This window comes from Helicoverpa armigera, chromosome 23 (genome assembly GCF_030705265.1).
Source record: "Helicoverpa armigera isolate CAAS_96S chromosome 23, ASM3070526v1, whole genome shotgun sequence".
Classification (NCBI taxonomy): domain Eukaryota; kingdom Metazoa; phylum Arthropoda; class Insecta; order Lepidoptera; family Noctuidae; genus Helicoverpa; species Helicoverpa armigera.
This window is the reverse complement of record NC_087142.1, coordinates 2,835,556-2,857,832: the sequence shown is the minus strand read 5'-3', so window position 1 is coordinate 2,857,832 and position 22,277 is coordinate 2,835,556. Positions and strand designations below refer to the sequence as shown.

The 22,277-nt window shown below is 34.1% G+C and overlaps 2 protein-coding genes and 1 pseudogene across 2 annotated transcripts; all 3 read right to left on the bottom strand.

Moving 5' to 3' along the window:
- Positions 1-212: 212 nt before the first annotated feature.
- LOC110371344 (glutathione S-transferase 1) lies at positions 213-2,548 on the bottom strand. Its single transcript, XM_021327529.3, has 6 exons — positions 2,390-2,548; positions 1,992-2,145; positions 1,774-1,832; positions 1,284-1,425; positions 655-845; positions 213-405 (listed from the first exon to the last, which is right to left on the bottom strand). The coding sequence occupies exons 2-6, from the start codon at positions 2,136-2,138 to the stop codon at positions 291-293; spliced, it is 654 nt and encodes a 217-aa protein (XP_021183204.3). The 5' UTR covers positions 2,139-2,145; positions 2,390-2,548; the 3' UTR covers positions 213-290.
- An 876-nt stretch (positions 2,549-3,424) lies between these two features.
- On the bottom strand, positions 3,425-17,785 carry LOC110371343 (uncharacterized). Its single transcript, XM_021327527.3, has 14 exons — positions 17,627-17,785; positions 16,746-16,896; positions 16,408-16,466; positions 14,408-14,549; positions 13,825-14,018; positions 12,076-12,185; positions 8,848-8,981; positions 6,442-7,527; positions 6,221-6,234; positions 5,533-5,683; positions 5,097-5,155; positions 4,598-4,739; positions 3,858-4,048; positions 3,425-3,590 (listed from the first exon to the last, which is right to left on the bottom strand). Exons 2-14 carry the CDS (start codon positions 16,887-16,889, stop codon positions 3,476-3,478), a joined length of 2,541 nt encoding a protein of 846 aa, XP_021183202.3. The 5' UTR covers positions 16,890-16,896; positions 17,627-17,785; the 3' UTR covers positions 3,425-3,475.
- On the bottom strand, positions 17,627-22,166 carry LOC110371341 (glutathione S-transferase 1-like; annotated as a pseudogene).
- Between the last annotated feature and the right edge of the window lie 111 nt (positions 22,167-22,277).

Sequence of the window (22,277 nt, the reverse complement as noted above, 5' to 3'; positions counted from 1 at the left end):
ATACTTTATAATATCCGGGGCTATTGCGTTGAATTTAGAAAGTATGTTTTGTCTGCCTGTATAGTCCCTTACAAAAAGTTCACATTTGGAGTAATTTAGATTTAGTCCTATTGCTTGAAATTAATTTTGAAGAAAGGATAAATCGTTAAGAACAGTATCTACTTTACCTCCCAAGATTTCGTCATCAAGGTAATAATTAATAATTCAAATAATAATAAAAAAGTTAAACATTTATGATGACAATACTTAATTTTATTTTACATTGCAGAAGCAAACATTCAATTTTTCATTTAATTAACAACACTTTTTACATAGTCTTGGAAATATTGCAGGCCAGGAACGTTCGCTTTTATGTAGAAGTCTTGTTTTGTACAACGCTCAAACCATGCGGTTAGATTGGGGTACCTGAAAATATTTACAGATAAATAAGTTGATAGCAGGCAGCTCTTTGGTAACTAAAATTGCATCAGTTGGAGAAATTTTCCCACCACTTCTTCGTCCCAGCAAAAACATGATCGTAGGAAATTGTGAAGGGGCGGATGTTTTGTAGTTCTTCGTCTATTTTGGTACTTCAGAACAATGATAATGTTAGTTAGTTGTTGTAGAAATTCTACCATTTTTTATGTACAAAAGTATTTAATAGTCGTTACTTACGAAGCTTTATCGATGGGTAAGATGACGTTGAAAGTGCTGATCATGGCAACAGTGCTGATGTCAGCTAGTGTTAGTGAGTCTCCGGCTAGCCACTGGCCGTTGAAGAAATTTTCAAGAAATTCGTATCCTGATTTTATTTTATCCAAGTTCTGCTGTTTGAAGGATTTTTCACCGTGATATAGGAGGGGTATCTGAAAGTAAAGGAATTATAAAAAGAAGTCTTAAAATAAGTGCCGATAACAAAACGTAGGTACTGTAGCGCGTAGCGCGGTAGGGACCGGGGATCTTCAGGATATTTCAATTAGAACATTAAATAGAACTTTAACTTTACGTTTATTGACTGACGGCAGAGAAGTGACAACTTCAGTATCAAAACCTATTCTATTCTAATATCTTTAAATAATTGTCCGGCCAGGTATTAAAATATAATGAATTAAACCTTGCGACAAAAGAGTTTCTACTAACTCTACAGTACCTACATTCGTTTCTTGATATCTGAGTACCTAACTAAAAACTAAAACATCAACTCTGAAACTAATTACAATCGTATCGACCTATTTTCCCAAAGTGAGACGATTACTTACGACTCCGATTGAAATTAGTGTCACGATCCTAAAAGTGAAACTTACCATGGTCTCTCTTAGTGTTGAAAATAATATGGCGTTGCTAAAATGTAGTCTCTGGTCTACAACTGCTCTTTTCTTCGGTTCTTTTGGGTAAAGAGAATCATCCTTAGCATATTTGTTGACTAAGTATGTAATGATCGCATGACTGTAAAAAAGTGTTTCAAGTATTTTAGATCGCTGTTTTTAATTCTAAGAAAGGGAAGCAATTGGAACAAATATTTTGTTGTCAATGATTCAAGCAATTTCAATTTAATGTAATGCAAATAATAACGTTAAAAGATAAAATAATTGTGATCCTATAAATGACGAAAAAACAAAAAAGTCTTCGTGACAAAATGTTGACGGTCAAAATTCTTGTGTTTTTCTCACAAGAACACTCCCATCTCTTCCAAGAAAGACATATAGTATGATCCGTCCAATGCACTATTTTTAGTTGTATATTATCGTTCAAAAACACTATATAAACATTGTAGTATCCTAGTAGTCGTAGTACCTGTCCCAAATAACAAAATCTTCATCTTTTAAAGTTGGTATAGTGTGCTGTGGGTTTATCTGAAATTTAAAATGTTACACTTATTCTTAGAACAAAAAAATTGTCGTTGTAAGAAAAAATCACAACAAAATATATTACACTTTAATATAATTCTTTACCACAAAAATGAGATAAGGAAATTTCTCATGCTAATTACAATAAAAAATAAATGTAGTTACCTTCAAGAAGTCGTCCTTCAAATGGTCTTTTTTCCCTAATAAGTCCATGTCAACTAATTCGACACCACGCAAGTGTAGAGCTTCGATCACCATGAAGACTGATCGACATGGCGCGCTAGTATCTTTCTTGTAAAGTTTCAAACCCATTCTGAATCTAAAAGACATGGGTCAGTAAAATAGATAAAAACAGGTTATAAATATGATGGGGTAGTCGACTAATATCAAAAGAATAAAATAAAAGTAAAACCATAAAACTGCAAAAAACTATGCTATACCTTTATTATGAGAATTATAGAAAAATGGATTTCTAAGTTGTTTTTTGTGAAATTGTAAGTAATATTCTTTTTTTTTGTGTAAACATTAGTATTGGTAAATTTTGAATAAAGTAACGTACTTACCCTTTTAAAAAACTCTCTGTATAAGAAGTCTTCCACGACTGCGCCTACTGTTGATTAAACGAATGGTTTTTATAAGAATATTGTGTCCTAATCATCGTTGCCTTACCATGTAATTTATCGATGAGAAAATCTCATTGCCGGGAACTTATTGACGTAAACATTAACTGATCCATCTTGCTTATCAATTGTTATGAAATAATTTGGCAATGAATAAGTGCCTAATCATTCTACCATGATGTATATTTGGAAAATAGAATCAAATTGCTTGTGATAACGTGTAAAGGTGGACGTGTGAAAGTAGATACTTTAGGAATGTTCCTAGCTAACTGAATAATTACTTTATCATAGTAGATACCTACTACAAACATTGTCAATAATTGTTGTAGTAATGAAAAATTGCTTTTTGAATAGACGTTAATAAATGTTGCACCAACCAATCTTTTCAGCATGAAAGTATATCAAAGGAACTTTCACATGTAATATTCGTAGGTATATTTTTTACAAACCAAACATCAAATAAAAGCTCCAAGAAACAAAAGTACTTTTTTAAATAATTGTAGCATTTGCAATTAGAGCACAGTAGATAAGTTATCTCCCTGGTAAAGATTAAACTTTTCTTTCAAAGAAAAGGAATAGCGCTGCTAGAAGAAACTTAATTAATTTTGCACTCTCAACCGGTGGTCGTTCGTTATTGTCTTGCAGTTGAGAAATCTGCTTGTGATGTAAAAAAAAAACTGTAGTGCTGATCTGACGATAATTTATCGAGTGCTTTCATTTTGTGGCTTTTGTTCTTTCATTCTTTTTATCCTGATGCATTGTTTTCTTGATATAATTTATCTTTTGTCGTATACTTGAGAAGTGGTATGTTTCATCATTTTCCTGCCCTGTTCCCAAGTCATTTGGGGTCGGCGCAACATGTCTTCTTCTTCCATTCCTCTCTGTCAGACATCATACTTACATCCCCTCCCTTCTGCTTCATGTCCTCTTTCAGGCAATCAATGATGAAGTGGTATGTTTAAAAGTAATAAACTAACAGACAATGTAAAACAATATTTATTTAATTTGGTTCATTGATAATTATTTCGTTCAGTGAATAGCATTTTTCAAAAATTCTTGAAAAATTCGCAGGCCTGGCACGTTTGCCTTTACGTAGAAGTCTTGTTTTGAGCACTGCTCAAACCACGCGGTCAGCTTAGGGTATCTGGAAAGAATTTTAAATGCTATTGGAAATATTGAAATTAAAACTGAAAGTGTTTAATTATTGTTGTAATTTAGTGTATGAGAAGAAACCTGTGCCCTGCAGTAGGACAATAAAAAGGCTGATATGAAGCCAAATTGAGATGTTAGATTTTTTCCTGTCCATCTCTCAAAAACTTGAGTATTAAGTAATCTTGAGTAGTAAGTTTGTTTGGAATTTATTTAACGTAGGTTATTTCTACGAAACATTTAAATAATTTTTGCAACTTACAATGCTTTATCGATTGGTAAAATCTCGTTCAAACCGCTTATGTTAGCCATGGAACAAATGTCAGCCACTGTGATGGAGTCACCAGCGAGCCAGGGCCCATTGAAGAATTTTTCAATGAACTCGTACCCTGACTTAATTTTTTCCAAATTCTCTGGTCTGAATTGTGTCTCACCATGGTATAAGATGGGTATCTAAAAGGTCATAATTAATGTTAGTCTCGTATTTTCTTCTAAATATTTGAGCAACTTCTATTGGCCAATAGATATACCGTCACAAGGACGAGTAAAACAATACTTTCTCAGTTTTATTTTAAACTAGCTTTTGCCCGCAACTTCGTTCGCGTGGAATAGTGACTTCCAGCAGATTTTTGATTTGACCAATAGATGGCGCTATATGTCCGGAATAAATTTTATTTTTCATTTTTATTTTTTGTAATAAAAACTATCCTATGTCCTTTCTCAAGTTTCAAACTATGTCTGTACCAAATTTCACACAAATCGGTTCAGTAGTTTAGGCGTGAAGAAAAGACAGACAGACAGACAGAAAGACAGACAGACAGACAGACAGAGTTACTTTCGCATTTATAATATTAGTTTGGATAGCGTAAGTTACTTTAAATTACTGATAAGTATATTGACAATGTAAATACTGGTATATTCTAATAGGAACAAAAATAAGTTTATATTCATTGTTAACCACCGTTTATTTTTGTTACAAATATGTATAAAGATTATACTTACCATACTTTCTCTGAGAGCTGAAAATAGTATAGCATTATCAAAATGCAGCCTCTGATCTACCACTGCTCTCCTCTTGGGCTCAGTTGGGTAAAGTGAATCATCCTTAGCATATTGATTGACCAAGTAAGTGTTGATGGCATGGCTGAAATTAAAAATAATTTATCATAATATTTAGAAGACAAACCTTTCTGTATGTACCTACATAGATATTTATATGATTTATTTTCTATAAAGAATCTGACACTTCTTTTATTAATTACATAATGTTTTCTGTGATAAATTCATAATTAATTTAGTGCTCAGCGACATTCAGAGCACTTCTTGATTGTTGTGGCAGTCAGGCTTAATTTTGTACCTGCGCTCTAGCAAAGCAGTTAGGTTTGCCAATGTTTGATATGTATAAGAACATTAATACTTTAGGTGACACCCATAAAACTTTCTCCGAAACCTTTTCTTCTTTGAAATCACGAGATATTCAGTTTAAAGTGTAGTTCAGTACCTGTCCCAAATTGCAAAATCTCCGTCGACCAACGTCGGTACGGTATGTTGGGGGTTTAACTGAAAAATATAATTTATAATTACCAAAAATATGCGAAGCGTGATATGGCAATTTTGTAAGTTTATATTTAATCACATTATAATTCTACAAGGATCCGGTAAATGAGATTAAACTGCGGCCAAATGCGGTCTGATTAAAATATAATACGTGAGATAAAATTATTGCATAATTTGTACAAATTATTGCGCAATAAATAGTACCCATATTATTTGCTGTCATTTGTACATCGTTGGCAGTCGTTACTTTGTAGTCAACCAGCCAAGAGGTAGTCGGTTGCCCGGGTAAACTAAGTTAGATAGGCAGTAGGTCCTTGTAAAACACTGGTACTCAGCTGCACCCAGTTAGACCTCAACATACCTAGATGAAGTAGTCTTACCTTCAAAAATTCTTCCTTAAAATGTTCGCGTTTTGCCAAGTCCATGTTAATATACTCAACATTAGGAATTTTTAAGATTTCAATCACCATGTAGACTGACCGACAGGGCGCGCTAGTATCCTTTTTGTATAGCTTCAACCCCATTTTTAACCTGAAAATAGGGTTTCTTTTGTTAATTTATATGGAAAATCATGTACCTATACATATACCTTTTTTTAACGTTGATTGAACATCCGTCACTCAACGTCCAACAATTGTTTTTTACTCGTGTCACCAACATTACTTCAACTAAAACATATTGATCCTAGGCCTGTGAAACAGAAAACTGATTCTGTTGTGTCAGTTCTTATCTTCCTGGTCTTCATTGGAAAAATATAAAAACTGCTTATAAACGACGTCTTAAGCCTATTAAAGAGACCCTAGCTTCGACCTACCCTTTTACCCTTAACTTTTTACGATTCACGTAAAATTATGACTGGTCGAAATATTGTTTGTTACTGCTATTTTCCATCGAAAAAAAACATGATCAAATAAATGTTCATATTATGAAAGTACTTACTTGTGTTTTTATTAACAAATAATCTTCAAGACGTCGTCTTCGACTGGTGATGACAACTGAGATGTTCCAAGAACAAGTTTGCAAACATATTTTGACGGTAAACTTATCTATGCGGTAAACCAGACTAACCCGTCCATTATCAACTGTTACGTAATAATGAGATAAACTGGTTCTGCCATTTCATTGTATTTTGTTTTGGAATCAATATAATATATAATATAATAATATAATAAAGCCTTTTTATTTCCCAAACAATAAAAATGAGTATTACATTAATTCACATATAAAAATAAATAAAAATATAAAAATTAACAAAATGGTTTTTTTCTATATTAATTTAATTGGGATACCCATTTAAGGGCGAAGGCCTCCTCCATCTTATGCCATTCATCTCGGTCTTGTGCTATTCTAGTCCAGGTAGGGCCGGCCACTGCCACAATATCATCGCACCATCGACGTCTGGGTCTGCCCCGGCTGCGTGGTGCATCGCGAGGATACCAGTGTAGAACTTTCTCACTCCAGCGTCCATCTGTGGCTCTAGCTACGTGTCCTGCCCATCGCCATTTCAATTTGCACGCTAGTTCAACAGCATCTATTATTTTAGTGCATTTTCTTATGTCTACGCTTCTTTTTCGGTCTCGGAGTTTAATTCCTAACATGCTCCTCTCCATTGCTCGTTGGAAGGCTTGAAGTTTTGATGTAACTGCCTTTGTTAAAATCCAACTTTGGCAACCGTAGAGTAGAGTAGGCAGAATAATGGTATCCATTGCTTTCTTTTTCAGGCGAATCGGAATGCGAGATTTAAATATTTCTTTTAGCGACCAATATCTTTTCCATGCACTGTTTATCCTTCGATCTACTTCATTTTCTGTCGGTCTGTCAAATGAGATGCTTTGCCCAAGGTAAACATAGCTGTCTACGTATGCGATTGGTGTGTCTTGTATCATCATTTGTACTCTTGTGCTGTTGGTTAACAAGCATGTCTTTCTCGCGTTCATGTGAAGACCACATTTTCGGCTCTCCTCATCTAGAGACTTCATCATGCGCTCAAGATCTGAATGTGTTTCACTCACCAGAATTATGTCATCTGCGAAGCGGAGATGGTTTAAATACTCGCCGTTTATGTTGATTCCGACGTCGCGCCAATTTAACTGTCTGAAGACATGCTCCAAAACAGCGTTAAATAAGTTTGGTGAGATGGGATCACCCTGCCTGACTCCTTTTTGGATATTAAATGGCTCTCCTTTTTTCTCCAATTTAATTATGGCTTTGCTGGTTTTGTAAATTTCTTTCAAGATGTTTATGTACTTGGTATGTACTCCTTGTTCACAAAGAGAACACCATAGAGATTCGTGGGAGATAGAGTCGAACGCCTTGGAGTAGTCTATAAATGCTATATAGAGTTCTTTATTGTGCTCATTGTACTTCTCTATAATCTGCGTTATCGTAAAGATGTGGTCATTTGTAGAAAAGCCCGATCTGAATCCTGCTTGCTCTCGAGGTTGGTTTTCGTCTAAAGTCTTTGAGATCCTTTTTACTAAGAGACTCGTGAATAATTTATAGAGTGTTTGTAACATGCTCAGTGGTCTGTAGTTGTCCATTTGACACGGATCGCCTTTTTTGTAGAGTAAGGTTATAATTGCAGTATTTTAGTCAGGTGGTATCGACTCTTGTTTCAAAATTTCATTAAATAATATGGTTAAAATAGGTGTTATTGGCTCTCTAATGGCTTTTAATATGTCATTTGTTATGCGGTCTTCTCCAGGGCTTTTCTTAGTTTTTAATTGATGTATGGAATGCCTTATTTCGCACTCTAGAAATTCTGGTACACTGTCTAAATCGGCTGGTTTCATACTATGATGTAGGTCTTCATGAGAAGCAACATGCTCATATAACTTAGCATAAAATTCTGTCGCGATGTTTAATATATGATTTCTGTCCGTTACTTGGTTTCTGTTTTTTATTAGTTGTGGAATCCACTTTTTGCTGGCATCTAGTCTTTTGAAAGCTCGTTTAACTGATGCGAATTTCTCTAATTCATTCTCTATGACATTATATCTACGTTCTTTGGTTTTTCTATGTATTTGTTTTCTTATTAATTTGTACAATGCCGATAAATGTTTCTTTTCTATGCTGGTTTTGTTTTTCTTTTCTTTTAACAGAGTCCTTTTCTTTATTAGTCTTGCTAGTTTTTCTTCTATGACATGTTCCTTGCACACTTTGTTGTTTTTTAGTTTGTCTCTACAACATTTAATTTTTGTGATTAAGGTGGAGTAAGTGTCATTTATGTTTGTGAATTTCATGGTTTTAATTTCTTTTGAAAATTCTTCTTTCAGATACTCTTGCTCAGAAGGCGCCATCTCTATATTGTTGTTCTTCCCGAAATGTTTTCTTGAAGTGATGCGCTTGGTGTGGAGTATTATTGTAGCACGTACCAGCCTATGATCAGTAGGATGTGTAGTGGAAATGACATCGACATTATGGATACTGTGTTTGTTCTTTGTTATAATGTAGTCAATTTCATTCCGTATAACACTATTGGGATGCAGCCAAGTCCATCGACGATTCGGGTTCTTCTTGAAATAGGTATTTGAAATGTGTAATTGTTGTTCAAAGCAGAAATTTATTAAGATCTGGCCTCTTGGGCTACGTTTCCCATATCCCCACGATCCCATAACATCCTTATCATCTTTCGTGGGCAAACCAATTTGTGCATTAAAATCTCCAATAATAAATGTATCTCTATTCGTGTTTACCATCGCTTTTCTGAGATCATCGTAGAATCGATCTATGTCCTCCAGTGTTGATTGTTCAGTTGGCGCGTACACTTGAATCACATACATTGTCTTACCTTCAATGGATATGCACAGTTTTGCTACTCTATCGGACACTGGTAGAAAGTCTTTGATGTTATTTTTCAATTCCTTTTTTATTAAAAATCCAACACCGTTCCTGTTATGGGTTTGTCCGTGGTACATAAAGATAAGATCTTGATATTCTATAATTTCTTTGCCTGCAAGTTTTATTTCAGATAGTCCAATCACATGCCAGTTCAGTTTAGCAACAGCATATTTTAATTCGATTAATCTTGACTTATCAATTAATGACCTTACATTCAAAGTGCCAATATAGAGGTATTTGTTTTTTCTTGTATATATAGGGTGAGGTGGAGGGTTTTGGTCTGTGACCCCCGCGGTGACCGGCCGTGGTGGGGGACGAGGTTCTTGAAGGCTTGTAAATGTTTGTAGAGATGTTTGTGGAGGGGCCTGTGCTAGTTGTTATGTGCTAGATGTCTCCTTCGAGTAGTTAGTCTCTGGAATTTCCCTTGTATTCAAGGACTCAGTTTGTATTTGTGCGGCGGGAGCATCCTTTTTTGTTGTTCTAAAAAAGGTGCTAATGTCCCTCTTGTTTTTCTTATGAGACTGTATGTGTGTATTGTTTTTAATATGGTTGTTTTCATTCGGTGATAGTGATAAGGTTCGTTTATGATTTCGATTCGGATGCCCATTGTTATCTTCTTTTATAATAATTTTATCATATTTTAAGAACGCTGCTTTCCCTTGGTCTCTTAGATGCTTCAGTTCTCCCTGCAATTCTTTACGTTTCTGTATAACCTTTAAAGGGAAATCCTCTTTCATATAAATATCAGAGCCTTCCAGTAGTTTCTTTTTCTTAATGACTTCGATCTTTTTGCTTAATGTGTTAAATGAAACTATCACTGGTCTTGTCCTTTCTCCTTTTTTACCTTTTCGCCATACTGAAGTTATTTCTTGGTTGGAACATTTAACTTTCATCTTTTCATTGATAACTGTAAGTACCGTTTTTTCTAAGTCCCAGTAATTACTTTCACTTTCTTCAACGCCAAAAAATACTAAATTTCTCTTTCTTATTTCCTTCTCAATAGCATCGATTCTACTCTCTTGAACTTCTACCTTTTCCTCTAATTTATCGTATTTAATTTGTAAGTTTTGAAATTTTTCATTTATATTCGTGTTTATTTTCTTAGTAATGTTGTCTTCTAAAACTTTAAATTGATGTTTTTGTTCCGTCATTTCTTGTTGTATTTGTTTCAGAATTTTTGTTAGGTCTTCCATGGTGATTATTATTCAATGAGCTTTATCTTCAATACTTTTGTACCAGTAGTGACACCTGTCGGTTATTGCTGAAGTTTATCCTAAATCGTTTGGTTCAATAATGTTATGAGCGTAGCTTTGTGAGTAGTTTTGTAGTTTTATTATTTTCCGTAAGATGGCGCTTTTTGCAGTTTCTTATTAGCGGAATAGTTTGTTGTTTTCGCCGTGACAAAACAATGACTCATTACTATGCACTTATGAGGTTATAATGTTCACAGTTCTATCATGATGTACAGTTCACTGAATGATATAATGTTCTGATCCACTCCATACACTAATATGCAGTTTTTAAGCTGATTTGCTGTCTGCACGCGTTTCACACTTTCAAATTACGATAGTTCGGCACTTCAGCAATTTATTCACAGACACTTTAAGATGACGATTGTTCACTGGGTTTTTCTTATTGACTGGGTCCCTTAGGATCTAAAGTATAATATTCTTCACTTTTTCAATGTTTTTAAGCACTATTTTTATTTTTAACTTTAATTTATACACAGACTCGAAGTGAACTGTGGCACAGTAGCGCCCTCTCCCTTTTGGAATCAATAATGTTTCTTAATACCTACTGGGGTGCTAGAATCTCCTTCAGGTTACAGAGGAAAAGTATCAAGGGACTCTCATAGAACAAATACCAGCAATTTACTTAACAGGTTATACTTAAGCGGTTAAAGCATTACCATTCCGTATTATATTAAAATCAATTGCAAAATTGTAACAATTAATATCGCTAACGAAATCCCAAACTCAACACGATAAGTCCCGCCTTTTCTTTCTTTTTTTTTTCAATAATCCGGCGTCCCGTCTGACGTTTATTTTCCACGTTGTCAGTTCTTTTTTTTTAAGATAAAGATAAAGATAAAGATATATTTATTTTGCAAAACCTCAATTTTTTGGCCATTGTTCTCAAAACCTTTTACAACCGAAAAAGTATTTAAACACTATTTAATTGGAACACCTTACACTTATCTTTTAATGACGTCTGAGGGGATAATATTACCACCTTAGTTTATCTTACCCAGTGTTTGTAATGTATTTAAATTATTCCAATTGAAACGGTTTGACGATCGGGGAACAGTGAATTGGCAGACTTAAGCATACTTATATTATAGGTATGTAGATATTATTTTATTTATCATTTTTACCGTATTTTTTTCTTAGTCTCTAATGGCCAATGGAACTACACATTTCGTCTTAAGTCGTCCTTGACACCTTCAATCCTCTCAAAGCGTGAGACTATGCTAGGAAGTTCTGAACCAAAGCACTCCAGAGATGATCGTATAAGACACTAGACTATGAATGCGCACTACGTTATAATCTACTGTGCAAACCTTGAGTTCTTGCCCTGCTTGGTTAAATTTTGTAGATGGGCTATCTAACATTAATATAATTTTCAACTCATTTCAACAGTACTCTTTGATATTAGCGCGTTTAAATCAACAATCTCGTCAGCTTTATAGACAAATGGTTACTTGACTTTTGATGAATTGTTGCTCTTTCTTTTTATACAGGCGTTTTATAAAAAAGCCAAGAAGTTGTCAGGTAAACCCATGGGCAAAACTATTTTTGCTAATAATATTTTCTCTATTTTCAATTTTATAACTAAAGACATACTTTGTAGCTACACTTTAATTTCGTTTATCTTTTTATGTTTTTATTGTATTGTTTGAATGTTTAATAAATAAAACATCAGCATTTATCTAATCAGTATCATTTAATAATATTGTAAATATTTTTAATCAATTCATTCATATATTACTTTAACAAATGCAACGCAAAATATTTGTAAAAGAAACACTCAAAAGAATAAAAAACACTTAACATAAGACTGCTGAGATTATCTTGAGTCTTAGCCCAATTTCAATTTCTTGAGACCTCGGAATTGTTCCAGGCCGTATTCATTGCCCTTCTTATAGAAGTCTTGTTCACCGCATCGTTTCAACCAGCCCGCGAGGTTGGGGTACCTGTGAGATAAAAAATTGCACCTCTAATAAACGAATATTTTTACTACATTAATTATCTTTATTTATTTATTTATTTATTTATTTATTTATTTATTTATTTATTTATTTATTTATTTATTTATTTATTTATTTATTTATTTATTTATTTATTTATTTATTTATTTATTTATTTATTTATTTATTTATTTATTTATTTATTTATTTATTTATTTATTTATTTATTTATTTATTTATTTATTTATTTATTTATTTATTTATTTATTTATTTATTTATTTATATACTTTTTGCACAAACAGTACAATGGCGGACTTAACGCCTTAGGCGTTTTCTCCCAGTCTACCTTTGGGTGGTGGGGAAATAGCAGTGGTAGGTGCATTTTTTTAATATAATCTATGTAAAGAAAAAAAGAAAGAAATTTATATATATATTATATATATATATATTATTATATATATATATATGTATATATATATATATATAAATAGAATATATAGACAATATTACATAAACATAATATATACATATATACATACATACATACATATTACATTTGCCATGAGAGACAAAGAAGTAAAAAAGAATCGAAAACAAGCTATATCGTCGATTCTGCCAATGTCTTGTGAATGTGATCGCGTAGTTTCTTTTTAAAGGAATATCGACTGTTAACCATCCTGATTTCCAGAGGAAGCTCATTCCAGAGAAGAATGGATTTAACGAAAAAGGAAGAATGAATGATGTCTGAACGGTGAGTAGGGCAGTGCAGAAGACGATTATTTGAAGAGCGAAGATTTTTGGAATGTTGAGAGCACATATATTGAAAGTGAGGTGTTAAATAAGAAGGTGAAGTGGGAGAAGATAGAATAGAGAAAAGAGTAGTTAATGCCCTCATCACACGTCGTTGTCTTATCGGTAGCCATTTAAGTTGCGCTCGATACGCTGACACGTGATCGTACTTGCGGAGATTAAAAACGAATCGAATGCAATTGTTGAGAAGCCGGTCGAGTTTATTGAGCAGATCTGCATTCAGGTCATAGTAGCAAACATCACCATAGTCAATTATGGGAAAGATTAAGGTTTGCATAAGCGTCGCCTTAACCTTGAACGGGAGAAAATTTTTCAGGCGATAGAGGAACCGTAGCGTGCAAGTAACTTTTTGACTGACAGCTGCAACCTGCGATTGCCAATTTAGCGTAGAGTCAATGTGTAGGCCAAGATTTTTCACAGTGCAGCTGTACGGAATGTGGATACCATTAAAAACTAAAGGTGGTAAGCTAAGACCATCAACCCTGCTCATAGCTCTCGAGCCCCCAATAATAATAGCTTGACACTTGGTAGGGTTAACTTCATTAACATGAGGGTTCTTTAAATAAAAATATGTACTTGTTTGAACTAATATGACTGATAGAGGATTAAGGAAGAAGAAAATATGCTACGTCAACTGTAAATAAAATTGAGATAAGAGCAGGATGATAATGTCGTTATTGAGAATCCTGTATGTGCATACATATTAATTGCTTCATACTGTTTCCTGGAACCATGCACCGAAAGTTAATTTGACTTTTCTTTGGAACTTAATAAGTCTTGTACCACTAGAATTTGGTTTCGTACTCGTTGTTTTTTCTTTGGAATAGTACTTACAACTCCTCGTCTATAGGGATGAGTTCGTTCATGGTGCTGATGGTAGAGACGCAGCAAATATCTGCCAACGTTATCTGGTCACCAGCAAACCATTGTGACGAAGCCAAGAACTTCTCAGCGAATTCATAAGCCTTTGTGATCTTCTCCAGGTTTTCGGGTCTGAACGATTTCTCCCCTTTGAAGAACACTGGTTCCTGAAGGGGGTTTTAATGAGTTTTAATAACATTTACTAAGTTTAACGCTACACGAAATGCACTATCATAAAAAGAATATATTGTTGCCCAATTGAAGAACTTCATCCCTATTTCTAATTAATAGAATATTGTGTAAGGAATTTGTTGAATCAAAATATATGATCGTGCTCGTTTCGTTTTATTCACACACAAACTTCACGCAAATTATCTTGGTTTTGGAAATGGATGTTTTTCTTCATATCCGGCTCGATGTTGACCACAATGTTGTGGTCCTTCACAATTCAAAATTTTGTGAATATTCTATAAATTACGAATAGGGATTAAAACTGATGTTCGCCGTTATTTGAACTCGATTCCTTGAAGAGTATTAGAACATGTTAGATACTTACACCAGTCCCTCTCAAAGCTGGAAACAGAATCCCACTATCAAAGTGGAGACGTTGATCAATGACGGCCCTCTTTTTCGGATCAGCTGGGTAAAGAGAATCGTCGGCTCCATATTTGGTCACCAAATATACAGCAATTGCGTGACTGAAAAGATAACAGTAATTGTTGAGATAATCAGCTTATCTTAGTTATTTTACTAATCTGTTGCTGCCTTGTACTCTCAGTAAATATTCACGTTTTAGTCATTAGTATATTTATTTTGATAAAAAATTATGTCTTGATAAGAGGTTTTTTGTTATCAACCGCCATTAATTGCATATTTGTCTACGTTTTGGTTGTTATGTCAACAATTTTTATATCAACAGCTATAAAAAATCTCATTAATAATTGGATACTACAATACATAATAGGTACAATTATTCCAAGTATCTAGGTTTTTCCCAACCAAAAACCAGTCACGTGGATAGACATACAATAATCCAATTTCGGAATGGCCTATTAAGTGTAATGTGTAAGTAGTAGGTACAGTCAATTGTACCTATTTGTCCTTGTACTAAGTAAATGAATAATGACCAGACGTGTTTCGTTTGTTTGTTTAGTGATTAGAACTTCATTACGTTTGTTGCCCGTGGTACTACCAATAGTACTACCAGTAGTACCACGGGTAAATTTTTCTTCCCGTAGTACTACCAAGCGGTCTGGTAGTACCACGGGCAAGAAAAAACTACCCGTGGTACTACTGCCAATATTTTAGGTTTTTTTCAACCCTTATGTTGTCACAGTTGATATTGTCATCCTAGAAAGAGAATTGAAATATATATTTTTTTAATGTGGATATATTTTGGTACTATTTCGTAAATAGATCTGGTAGTTGTGAAATTTTTCATTGCTCAAAATCGATAAGAGTCAAAAACACTTAGTATTTTTTTTTCACAAATAAGAATTGAATACCTTGGTCTCGATTTACTTGATATGTGTTTTATGCTATCCTGGTACTTGGTGAGCATTTTCGTCGGGAAATTGGAATACTCAGGTAAGTTATGTTGTCCTGGTACACGGGGAGAGCAGTTGCATCGAAATTCCGAGATTGGTAGGTTTACTTTTTATACTCCAAGTGATTTATGCTGTGTATGATGAGGCGGGATGAAAAGTTACGTTGCACTCGAGTGCAACGATTTTTCACCTTGTGCTCTTTTGATTCCTTCGCTATCGCTCAGGATTCGAAGTTTTGAAACCCTTCGCTCCTGTAGCGAGTAGGCAAACAGACAAAGTCCGAACTTATTTCAAATATTTAGTTAGGCTCAGATTAAAAAAAAAAATTAAAATCAAAAAGGTTTTAAATATAAAAAGTCACACAAAAATCTGAAAAAAAAATGTTAAAAAGAGTCACCTACTCCAAACTAATATTATAACAAAAGAATTTTAATTAAACCCTATATAATTTTAAAAGAAAAAATCCAAATATCCACTCCACTTAAAAAGTGCCCCTTTTTCGATGTTCACAATTTGAGAAGAGCACCAGTAGCACCCTACTTAATATTTTAAATAAAACGAAAAACGTAAGTAGATATTCAATTCTTATTTGTGAAAAAAAAATACTAAGTGTTTTTGACTCTTATCGATTTTGAGCAATGAAAAATTTCACAACTACCAGATCGATTTACAAAATAGTACCAAAATATATCCACATTAAAAATATATATATTTCAATTCATCTTTCTAGGATGACAATATCAACTGTGACAACATAAGGGTTGAAAAAAACCTAAAATATTGACAGTAGTACCACGGGTAGTTTTTTCTTGCCCGTGGTACTACCAGACCGCTTGGTAGTACTACGGGAAGAAAATTTTGCCCGTGGTACTACTGGTAGTACTATTGGTAGTACCACGGGCAACAAACGCTTCATTATACTGGTATTTAGTATTATACTGGTATGTAATGTTACTGTTAGACATTATCTCTATACCACGCGATAACAGGATAAATATGTATGTCTTACCTGTCCCAAACGTAAAAGTCATCATCTTTTAGAAGAGGCACAGTGTGTTGAGGATTCACCTGCAAATGATTGAAAATGGAATTTTATTTTAAACTGTAGTCTACTACTGCAATAGTCAAATGATTTATAATATAAAGTAAGAAAACCGAGTTCAATAATACATATACCTAAAACCTTTTTCTAAGACTGAGAAATGAAACTCGGTTCAGCCAAACATTTGATAATTACGCATAAATATACAAGACAAATCGAGAAATATTTTTTTTAAAGTCGCGTCCGTCGGTTAAAATGGTTGTTTGACAAAACCTGTTTAATTTTTAAAAAGATGTTCAAAATACCTTCGTAAATTCTTCTTTGAGGTGGTCTCCATCCAACAGGTTGACATCCACATACTCAACATCTGGGATATTTAAGGCCTCAACAGTCATAAACACGGACCTCACAGGGGGACTAGCGTCGATCTTGTAAACTGTCAAACCCATTGTTATTCTGAAAGAAGGTTTTAAGTTTTTAACATATAATTTCGTACCCTTAAAAATAAAATGATGATGATGAAGTTGAATGCTATTGATTTTTTTACGATTCCAATAAATACATCCTCATAGCCATACGTAGGCCAGAGAATATCTATTAAAAAAAGTGATTTGAAATAAAATGAAACCCAAAAGGGCAAAGGAAAGAAAATACGCCAAAAGTTGGAAAAATAATTTACGATCTGAGGTCGGAAACCAGGGGAACATACAAAATTTTTGTCAAAATATCTGGTAAAAAAAAATCCTGTAGTAATTTCCCATACGAAAAAAGTATTATGCATAAAAGCGTATTGATAAACAGACAGCGGATGTAACAAGCTATTGTTAGTAGTTCAATACTGTAGATAAGAGGGGACGGATGCATCGTCGTTTTCAATCAAACAAGCTTTGTACTACAGGAAGTTAACTCTATTGATTCAAACACGAACATTTTGTTTATCCGAATAGGAAATTGGAAAGCGAAGGTAAACTCGTACAAAGTTCTAGAAGTACATCGTCGTATATGTAAACTTTAGACTCCATAATTTAAAAATTACATCTCGAATGTTAGTCAGCCTTGAACTCGTTTGTTGTTAAAACACAAACCGGTTATCACACAAACTAAACAATTTTTTAAATTAAAAGAATTATAATCTTTCACATGGTAAATTAAAAATACAACAGAATTAAAAATATCAATAACGAACCTTTTAGATTTTGTTCAAATGAAAATCCGAGCTCGCTATTTCGCAGAGACGATCGAATCGCTTCAAGTTGTGGACCGAAGTGACACAGGCCGCTGCAGCCGGTTCGTGTGGGACGTGTTGTTACCGTTATCGAGCCAACCGCGTGTATAAATAGATACGGCATTATAATCTCTTATATTTTCTCTAAACGAAACAAACGAATAAACAACTGATAAAGTTTGGCATGTCATCGTATCGTCTTTGCTAGTGGCCATTGCATAATAAGTACCTAATATGGAGTTACCAGCTGTTAGTGGACGATAATTCGCATCACATGATTGTTTTTAGTACCGTAATCTTTGTACATATGATTCGGAACTTAAACTGCTTGTCACCGAAACAATTATTTATAACTTTTTCCTTGTCTATTTTAATCGATGATATTTTTATTATGTCCACAATCTGAGATTACTGGCAATGTAATACATCCTGACCAAAAACCATGGGTTCTGTCATTAATATTAGTAAGTACATATATTAGTAAGTAGTTTACTATTGTGAAGATTTTCTTGTATTTAATTTATTCTAAGTGACCGATTGAAACAGTTTGATGATCAGGGAACAAAAATTGGTTGAGGAAAACATGCTGCAATTTTTTTCTTACTCGATCTTTTATTTTCTTTTATTTGAGTATTGGCATATTTCATATTTTCATCTTTGGATATTAGCGCGTTCAAACAATCTCGTGAGCTTTATAGATGAATGGCTACTTGAAAGAATTGTTGCTCTCTCTTTTTATTTAGGCGTTTTAAAATGGCGCAAATTATTATATGGTAAAGGTAAAACCCATGGGCTAAGCTAAACTATTTGGCGGAAAGGGCTTGGTGGAGAGGATTCATTTTGTCAGTCTTGAAGTAGTTTGTAAGCTACAATATCATTCCGATGACTTTTTTATGTTTTGATTTTATTGTTTGGATTTTTAATAAATCAAACAACTGCATTTATCTAAATCGAATCAGTATCATTTAATATTTAATAATAATGTTTTTTTATAAATATTTTTAATCAAATAATAAATATATTGCTTTATCAAATACATGAAGCATTTAACAAAGTAAATACTCAAAAGCACGAAGAAACACTAAAAATAAAAATCTGGGTATCCGAGCAGGTCTTGAGCCTTAGGCCAATTTCAATTTCTTGAGATCCCGGAATTGTTCCAAGCCGGCTTCATTGCCCTTTTTATAGAACTCTTGTTCCCCGCATCGTTTTAACCAGCCCGCGAGGTTGGGGTATCTGAAGGACAAAAAATAGTGCATCTAGTAAAATAATATTTTTACTACGTCGTTTTACTTTCAGAAATATTGTATTTTGGTTAATAAAGGGTTTCTTTAAATAGGTAAAATATGTACATCGTTGAAGGAATATGACTGACAGAGGATTATGGAAGCAGAAAACATGCTGCGTCAACTCCAAATAAAATTGAGATAATGACGTCATTGAGAATCCCATATTTTCTAATGATGTTTTAGAACTACACAAGAAAAATTGTTGAATTTTTTTGGAACCTATGCCCACCAGAATTTTATTTCGTACTCGATGTATTTTTTGGGATAGTACTTACAATTCCTCGTCTATATGGATGAGTTCGTCCATGGTGCTGATGGTAGAAACGCAGCAAATATCTGCCAACGTTATCTGGTCACCAGCAAGCCATTGTGATGAAGCCAAGAACTTCTCAGCGAATTCGTAAGCCTGCGTGATCTTCTCCAAATTTTCGGTTCTGAACGATTTCTCTCCTTTGTAGAACACTGGTTCCTGAAGAAATGGGAGTTAATATTTATTGAAGTCAAGCTCAATATGGTTGGGAAAAGGCTATGATAAGATACTTACAACCGTCCCTCTTAAAGCTGGAAACAGAATCCCACTATCAAAGTGGAGACGTTGATCAATGACGGCCCTCTTTTTCGGATCAGCTGGGTAAAGAGAATCATCGGCTCCATATTTGGTCACCAAATATACGGCAATGGCATGACTGCAAAGATTACAATAATTGTCGTTATACCACGATTACACGATAAATATATGTCTATCTATACATACCTGTCCCAAATGTAAAAGTCATCATCTTTTAAAAGCGGCACAGTGTGTTGAGGATTCACCTGTAAATTATTAAATAAAAATGTTTTTTACCACCTTTGCAGTCCGCTATTGCAATACAATCAAATCAAATCAAATCAAATCAAATCAATTTATTTATTCATATACATTTTGGGTATTAAATATGTTCACAATTTTAGTAAAATTAGGTCCACCAAAATCTGCCTCAGAAGGCGTATGAATGTATGAATTTAAAACATAAGAATACTAGGAGAACAGTGCGTATGTCAAGGTGTTTCTAAGTTATTGTCATTTAAAAAATCATTAATGGTGTAGTAACATTGTTTGACCAAGAGGGCTCTAAGTGCTCGTTTAAATGTGGTCAAGTCATATTCTTTTATTTTTTGTGGTAATTTATTATATATTTTTGGGGCCATGCAGAGCAAACTTTTGGTCATTAGGGTTGTTTTAGCACTATGTAGACACAACCTATTGTCATTGCGCCTGTTGCGCTTTATTACATCACACATGCGTTGAAATAAGTGAGGATTTTTGTGTACAAATATTGATACCTCCAGAATATATAGTGACGGAAGTGTCAGGATTTTATGCTTGAGAAAATATGGCTTACAGCTATCAGTTGACTGAAGACCAAACATCGATCGCACACATCGCTTTTGGGCTTTAAATACCATAATACTATTTGTGGAATTGCCCCAAAAGATGATCCCGTATCGTAAGATTGACGCCGTAAGACTATGATAGGAGGTGAGAACAGCGTCGACGTTTACAACAGAGGTCAGCTTATAGAGAGCATAAGCAGAACTACTTACTTTTTTGCATAAAACTTCTATGTGATCTTTCCAGTTTAGCTGCCTATCAATAGTTAATCCTAAAAACTTGGTAGAAGCTACTTCGCGTATTGGGTTATTTTCGTAACCTACATTGATTTGGTTTTGGAGTTGTGGCCTTTGGCTAAAATGCATGATTTGGGTTTTTGTAAGGTTTATTTTTAAGTTATTGTTGTCTAGCCAGTTAACAATAGATGTCAAGCTTTCATTTATTTCCTCTTCATATTTCTCCCTAGTTGTGCACTGAATCGACACAGTACTATCATCAGCGAACAGGGACATTGGATGAATCGTGCATTTAGGCATGTCATTTATATAAAGTATAAACAAAAGCGGGCCAAGCACACTCCCCTGTGGGACTCCATATTTTACTAACCGAGTTCCAGACAAATGTGTTTCCTCATACTTTGTAAGTCTATTTATTTTTGAGATGCCAGTGATCTGTTCTCTGTCTGTGAGATATGACTTTATAAGGTTTAAAACATTTCCACGAATCCCGTATGTCTCAAGCTTATTTAATAATATACTGTGATCCACATAATCGAATGCCTGCGTCATATCGCAGTAGATTGCGCAGATCGAGGATCGTTTGTCCACACAAGTAATTATTGTGTTATAAAAGTCGTAAATGGCTAGATTTATATCCTTATTTTGTCTAAATCCTTTTTGCTCTGAACATAATATATTATTTGTTTCTAGGTAATTATATAACTTACTATGTATATATTTTTCAAATATTTTTGAGATAACAGGAATCAGTGCAATTGGTCTGTAAAATTCCATTAACTCCTTATCTTCCTTTTTGAAAATCGGTTTGACAATAGTTGATTTCAAGTTATCCGGAAATCTGACAATAGTCAGATGACTTTAAATAGGTCTTTAAAAGTATATTGTTGCAAAGTTCTATCAAAGCAGTTTTTGCTTAAATAGTAACATCTTCACATCCAAACATCATTTTTGGTTCATGAGTGCTTAAAATAAAATACGAGTGTGATGTCAGAATACCTTTATAAATTCTTCTTTAAGGTGGTCTCCATCTAACACTTTGACATCCACGTACTCAACATCTGAGATATTTAATGCCTCAACAGTCATGAACACGGACCTCACAGGGGGACTAGCGTCGATCTTGTAAACTGTCAAACCCATTGTTATTCTGAAAGGTTTAAAAATATTTTATTTATGTCAGACCATGAATCCATAATGATACAAATAAAATTAAATCTACTTTTACGTCTAATCTATGTTACACTATCCACGAATTATGTAGGACACATCCGCAGAAGTGTGATGCCCGATCGAAAATTCGAGCTCGCTTATTCGCAGAGACGATCGAATCGCTTCAGATTGTGGACTGAAGTGCCACAGGCCACTGAAGGCGGTCCGTGTGGGACGTATTGTAACTGTTATCGAGCGAACCGTGTGTTATGGATACGGCATTATAATTTTTTATTTTTTTCTAAACCAACAAACTAATCATCAATCTGAGAACTGATATAAATGGAGAGGAAGAGAAACACCTAAGAAAAAATGGATGGATATGGACTGCCTGAAAGATGACATGAATAAGAAGGGAGTGAATGGCAGTACGATGGGTGATAGAGAAGAGTAGAAGCGGAAGACATTGCGCCGACCCTGACGACCCGAGTGGTGAAGGATGGGCGTTTTATATATGGGCAGAAGTGGTTTGTATCTACAATATTGTTCCGCTGACGTTTTTA

Bases quoted from the DNA above. Each gene is read 5' to 3' on its own strand.
- LOC110371344 (XM_021327529.3), bottom strand. From the start codon at position 2,138: ATGGGTTTGAAACTTTACAAGAAAGATACTAGCGCGCCATGTCGATCA. The intron at 1,426-1,773 runs GTACTACGACTA...ACTTTTTTACAG, and splicing joins GATTTTGTTATTTGGGACAG to TCATGCGATCATTACATACT. The intron at 406-654 runs GTAAGTAACGAC...AAATATTTTCAG, and splicing joins TTACCCATCGATAAAGCTTC to GTACCCCAATCTAACCGCAT.
- LOC110371343 (XM_021327527.3), bottom strand. From the start codon at position 16,889: ATGGGTTTGACAGTTTACAAGATCGACGCTAGTCCCCCTGTGAGGTCC. The intron at 14,019-14,407 runs GTAAGTATCTAA...AACCCCCTTCAG, and splicing joins CAGCTTTGAGAGGGACTGGT to GAACCAGTGTTCTTCAAAGG. The intron at 4,049-4,597 runs GTAAGTATAATC...ATGACCTTTTAG, and splicing joins CAGCTCTCAGAGAAAGTATG to ATACCCATCTTATACCATGG.